Source organism: Chenopodium quinoa, unplaced genomic scaffold (assembly GCF_001683475.1).
Source record: "Chenopodium quinoa cultivar QQ74 unplaced genomic scaffold, ASM168347v1, whole genome shotgun sequence".
Lineage (NCBI taxonomy): Eukaryota > Viridiplantae > Streptophyta > Magnoliopsida > Caryophyllales > Amaranthaceae > Chenopodium > Chenopodium quinoa.
In genome coordinates this window covers 2,051,626-2,058,209 of record NW_018744290.1, presented here as the reverse complement: position 1 = coordinate 2,058,209, position 6,584 = coordinate 2,051,626, and the positions used below count along the sequence as shown (strand labels likewise).

The following is a 6,584-nucleotide window of genomic DNA, read 5'->3' as shown; positions in this document are numbered from 1 at the left end:
GTATCGTTCAAAATAAGTGAAATTAAAGTCGAATAGAGCAGAATATAAAGACAACACTCCGTACGAGCATGTAATGTCTCAAGGATAGATGGATGTGTCAGAGCAAAGGGCAACTACATGGAAAAGGCACTTGTTTTATTGTTTTGATTGATTGATTCATGTGAAGGGTGAAACACTAACTTTCTTGTTTTACTTGACTGCATATCTCAGATACCTCAACCATAGCATAGCCCCTCTCTTAGACTGTATTTATGTGATTCCTCCATCCTCAATTATTTCCAGTATTTTACCCCCACAATTTCTAGGAATTTCAACAGTAAAAATATTTAACTAATTACAACTGCATAAAAAGAAGAGATATTTATAGGAATGACCAATTATCTTTTTATTACTAGTGGTACTACTACTACAACATAAAGATTTATTATATTGGAGAGTGGTAGATATAATATGGTATAGTGTGACATAAAAATAGAGGGACATTTAATAATGACATTTCAAAGTTAGTATTGGGAATATATACCAGTAAAGTATAAAGGGAAAAAAAAAAAAAAAAAAAACAAAGTATAAAAACAAATCAAGTGCTTCTTAAGAAAATGGCCAAAATAGCCTGCTACACTTGGTCACTATCAAACTGAGGTCACGGATCTACTAGCATTCTAGCAACATTTTTAACAACATTTTAAGAAAAAAAAAAAAAAAACCTACTAGAGGTTCTTCTAATACATTATGTACAAACTACAAAGTGACCTCAAAAAAGAAGGTAAAAAAAAAGGAGGTTAATAATAACCACCTATGTATAAAATGAAAAAAAAAAAAAAAAAAAAAAAAAAGGATTCTTTGATTATACATACATTAATGGTTACAACATACAGTGAAAATTTTGGTTTATACCATTCCATGGTGGTGGTATAGAGGAAAATTTTGTGGAGCTTCAACACTACCACCTTCATGTTCCGGCGAATTCGAAAATTTTAGGAGATGTTATTTGAAGTTTCCTTCTGGGACTTCTTTTATGCTCATATCTAGGATATCGACTGTGGTGCTAAAACTCCCGCCCATGGTAGTAAAACTTCCGTCGTCTCCTGTAATTGTAGATCCTGAGTCGAAACCTGAACCTGCTTGAATTTCCTTGAACATTGCCATGACTTGAATCATTGTAGGCCGTTTCCACGGTCGGTCATCCAAGCAAGCACACGCGACTTTTAGATGCTCCAAGAGTTCGATTTCTAAATTCGGATCCTCTTTTGTTAGCTCGGGATCAAATACATCGCTTATTTTCAATTTTGCGTGCATTTTTACCCAACCAACAAGATTATTGTCACCAAAATCAGGTGAATCTGTAGGTTGCTTCCCTGTTAGTAGCTCAAGTAACACCACACCATAACTATATACATCCCCCTTGGTTGAACATCTGAAGCTTTGGTAGTACTCGGGTGGAACATAACCCGGGGTACCAGCCAATGTGCTCACACTCAAATGAGTGTCCATTGCACTCATAAGTCTGGCCATCCCGAAATCAGATACCCTTGCCTCCAAGTTTTCATCCAGCAAAACATTACTAGATTTCATGTCGCGGTGAATAATGTGGGGGATGCAATTATGATGAAGGAAAGCTAACCCTCGAGCTGCCCCTATCGCGATTTTCCTCCTTGCAACCCAATTTAGCTTGATCCCGGCCTTCCTTCGATCATGTAGGACATCTTCAAGGGACCCATATTTCATGTATTCGTACACCAACAACCGCTCTTCCCCGACTTTGCAGTAACCCAAGAGAGGCACAAGGTTGCGGTGTTTGATCTTCCCGATAGTTTCCATTTCAGCAGTGAACTCTCGGTCACCCTGCCCACTGATTTGTATCAGCTTCTTGATAGCAACAACACTGCCATCCTTGAGCTGAGCTTTATAGACATCACCAAACCCACCTTTGCCTATCATACTGTCATCATGAAACCCATTTGTGGCTTCTAGAAGATCAGCAAAAGTAAGCTTCCGAAGAGGCTTCTCGAATGTTGCAAGGTTGATGCTCAATGCCTCGCGATTACTGGTGAATTTCCAGGCAGACGCGGTGTTGTTGCCCGTCTGTGAGTTACCATCCATGTAGATATCCTGTAAAGATTCCTTCTTCTTCCTCCTCTTCTTCACCTCAATGCCAACAATGATCACCCCAAATATACAGAATAAAGAGAACAGCAACCCCATTGCCACACTTCCAGCAAGAGAAGCCTGTCTCCCATGCTTTTTATGATTAGAAGAATTTGCATCCGAGTTTCTATCACATGCTGGCAGGGGATACCCGCAGAGGCCGGTGTTATTGAAGAATCTAGAAGCCGGGAAAGTTTCAAACTGCGCTGATTCAGGAATCATACCGGAGAGCTCATTGTTGGACAAATCAATCTCGGTCAAGAATGAAAGACCACCCAAAGACGAAGGAATGGACCCTGAGAGATGGTTGTGAGAAAGATCCATAACGCCGATGTTTTTCATCCCTGAAAGATCTTCAGGAATTGGACCAGAGAGATTGTTATGACCCAAATTCAAAATCGACAGATAGAACATTGTGCCGAGCTCCTTAGGGATGCCACCTTGGAGATTGTTGTAAGACAAGTCAAGGAAAATCATAGAGCCATTGTAGTTAAAATTAGGCTGAGTATGACCTTGGTAGACTTGCTGAAATTTGCACATTGTAGGGATTCTAAGAACAGCATCAGACCTAATCCCGGCAAATTCGAGCAAATTACCCGTGCCATGACACCCTTTACCTCCATAGTTCCTCAGGTACACATACTTCTTCCCAACAACTAGTCCAATAGCCATCTTTCCTGACTGTTTGGCTATAGCAGGAGGAATACTCCCATTCAACATATTGCTATTTAAATCCAACCACAACAGGCTCTTGCATTCCCCCAACTCGGGTGGGACTTCGCCGTAGAATGAGTTGTTAGAGAGCTTAAGGATAGCCAAATTCTTCAACCTACCAATCCAAGATGGTATAGTTCCACTCAACCTATTACTCGAAAGCGAAATCCAGTTCAAGTTTGTGCAGTTCATCAATCCAGAAGGGATAGTACCAGTCAACTCATTGTAGTCTAAAATCAGATTTTCGAGTGTTGGAATGTGCTGAAGCTCAGTAGGAATATCCCCTTGAAGCTTATTCATCCACATAATCAAGTCTTTCAACTGTGTAAGTAAGCCCAAACTAGATGGGATTCTCCCATTGAGGTAATTGAAACTAAGATCAAGTGAAACTAGCTGAGAACAATTACCAATAGTAGGAGGAATTGGACCAGTGAGCATATTATTTTGGAGATAAAGTTCTTTCAATTTACTAGGGTTTTCACAAATCCCAGATGGGATTTTCCCAGAAATTTTGTTTGAGCTCAAATCCAATGATTCTAAACTAGCAAGAACAGAAAAGGAATCAGGCAAAACACCCACAAAATTGTTAAAAGCTAGGTTTAATTTCTTCAAATTCCCCATTTTTAACAACAAATCAGCAGGCAAATCCCCAGTGAAATTGTTGTTAGAAATATCAAAAATTTCCAACATTTTGCAAGATTCAAAGCCAGTGGGGATCATACCAGTATAATTATTGAAGGAGACATCAAATTCCACCAAATTTGAGCAGAAATCATCAGCAAAACTCTCAGAAATCACCCCTTGAAATTGATTACTCCCCAAATAAACAAACTCCAAGCTTGAAGATGAAGGAAATGAGGGAAACCCACCAGTTAACAAATTACTTGATATATTCAAAAACTTCAAATTATTACACCCAATTAGTGCATTTCCCTCTATTTTTCCAGCAAATTTATTGGAAGATATGTCAATATGCTTCAAATTAGGAGAATCTTTCCCAAAATTAGGAAATGGGGCTGAGATATTATTTGATGAAATATCCAAATACTCCAAATTTGAGCATTTTGAAAGTGAAAAACTCCCATTTAGATTATTCCCTTTTATAGCAAAGTAAGTAAGCTTCTCACAACTTTGAGAGACCACCCATGGAAGAACTTGGTCCCCAGATAAGTGATTCCCAGAAACATCCAAACTTTTTAGGGGTAACCCAAAACGAGGAGGTGAAGAACCCTTGAAATCTCTAGAAGAATCTAGAAGATTGAAGGAGATGTTAAAAGAAGAAAGAGAAGAACATGAAGATAACCTAGCTAAATCAAAGAAAGATCCAGAAATAGAGTTGTGAGATAGGTCAATTTCTAAGAGAGAAGCTGAACAGACAGAAATTTGCTCAAAAGAACCAGAAATATTACAGGAAGAAAGAGAAAGTGAGGTAAGAAGTTCAATGGAAAAAAGATGAGTTGAAACAGAGGAAATATCAGTAGAAAGAGAAAGTGAAGTGAGATCCAAAGAAGTAACTCTTGAATTGTTGCAGAAAACACCAGTGAAGTGACACGGGTCGGAGTTTTCAACCCAGTTTTTGAGGGTATTCGGGTCAAGAAGAGAAGATTTGAAGCTCATTAATTTCTGGGAATCACTAGTTTTAGCACAAAAAACAGGGGAAAACAGGGGAGGAGAGAGAAAGAGTAGTAAGAAGGTGTAAAGAAGGTTCATTTTTTCTGGGGATTGGTTCACTGAATCATGAAGGAGAAATAGGAAGAGGGTATTAATTTGTTAGGGTTTCAGAGTCCGCCATTGATGAGAAAGATGAGAGCTTGAGAGAGAAACAGGGGAGGAGAGAGAAAGAAGAGAGGTAAAAGACTGGATTAAGAAAGAAGAGAAGAGTATATATTAAGAGAGGAGAGAGAAGAAGAAGACTTGGGGAGGAGTGGAGGTAACAGCTGTTGCTCACATGCCATGTGATACTCCCTCTCTACAAATTTGTTCTTGCAACTCCTTCATTTTCTCTCTCATCTGTTAAAAAATTAATTAAAAATAAATAAATCTTAAAAAAACTAAATTTTAAAAAATAAAATTGGGTGTGAAATGGGGTAATTGGAAGGAAGGTGTAAATAATTAGTTTTTGGGTTGATTGATATTTTATTGTTTAAATTTTTTATTTTATTTTTTTTAAAAAAAAAAATGGGGTGTTTGTTTATTTATTTGTCTTGTCTATCAAGGGTTTTTTTTTATAAAAAAGAAAAAAAAAATAGAAAAGGAAAATGTGTTCGTGTGAGTAACCATGGATCCATCTCAAAGCAATTACACATGTCAACATCAAAGGGTCCCCGGTTAAAAAGATAGCCATGCCATCTAAATTTTTACCCTTTTTATTCTATGTTGTGTATTATGGTCTTGTACTCTTCTTTGACTACAAAATTCTCTATTAAGAGTAGTTAACAACATTCAATAAACATGAAAATTCAAAAGTTAATCTACTAAACACATGAAACAAATGTCTTTGTAGGATTTTCCCCTTTATACTAAAAATGGATGTCTAATTGGATTTATTTTGTTCCTTTAATGGTACATTTACCACGTTAATAAGCTATGGCGGTAAGCTTTTAATCTTGTTAACGGTGGTTCACTTTGACATGAGTTCGGTATTATTGTCGGTTAAAGTGTACATAATATCTGATATAGATTGTGTGGGGAGCTAAAAATTGGTCTTGCCTATTTTAGTCGTGTTTACTTTGAAAAATAACAAAAGACGAAAGATCTATCTTTTGTGATTTTCATATTACATAATAGGATGATGTATGCCCTCAATTGGTAAGTTACTCGTAATATGCTATTTTAGCCAACTTTTTTTTTTTTTGCCTTTGATGAAGCCAACATTTTCACCCGATGAAGAACATGTTCCTTTCAACCCATCCTATTTCATAAACTTGTTAACGTAGTTACTCGTGTCTTGCTCAAACAAAATCACATAATAAATGTGCAAATTAGATCGTTCAATAACTTATACTCGTACTTTCATTAACTTGCTACATTAACGTGAGTTCAATTCTTGATTGAAGCATTTTTTTTTCAAGACAAACATATTAAGGTCATCTACGAGGATGTGGTGCCATGCCACCAGTCCACCACTAATGAGGAAGAGACACGCGATGGCAATATAGGATGTATTTGCTTTGAATTTTGAATAATACAGATACTGCGTACATAACATACATTAGAATATACTATACGAATAATAGACTATACGAATAATAGACTATACTAAAGAGTATTCATAAAAGTATTTATATTAGGCCTTGTGAGTTGTGACCATGTCAAATTTTATTGTACATCTACATGTATTACTTCTATTGCTCTTGTTTTTGCGTGCAAACTTGTTCATCCGGAGCAAGAGAACTAGAGTAAAAATAAATTCGAAGTAGAGTCAAAAATAAGGGCAAACTGATTTTACATATTGTACATACAAATTTAATACTAATAATAATTCGTATATATCTTTTCTATTAATAGTCATTTTCTTCCCGAACTATTTATAATCACACAATTTGTAAATAACTTATTTTAATTACTGTAACTACGATTGCCCATAAATTAGGGTCTACAGTCCAAATAGCAAAAACGTAATATCAACACTTCTTCTCATTCTACAAAATTGAATACACTGTAGACTGTAGTAGAAGTCTTGGTAAGTAGCATACCAAGTATTTGTAATAAAGTGCTTAATGTTG

The 6,584-nt window shown here is 36.5% G+C and overlaps 1 protein-coding gene across 1 annotated transcript; it reads right to left on the bottom strand.

The window, feature by feature from the left end:
* Positions 1-565: 565 nt before the first annotated feature.
* On the bottom strand, positions 566-5,204 carry LOC110695227 (systemin receptor SR160-like). Its single transcript, XM_021872462.1, has one exon. It carries the CDS (start codon positions 4,567-4,569, stop codon positions 985-987), a length of 3,585 nt encoding a protein of 1,194 aa, XP_021728154.1. The 5' UTR covers positions 4,570-5,204; the 3' UTR covers positions 566-984.
* Positions 5,205-6,584: the final 1,380 nt, after the last annotated feature.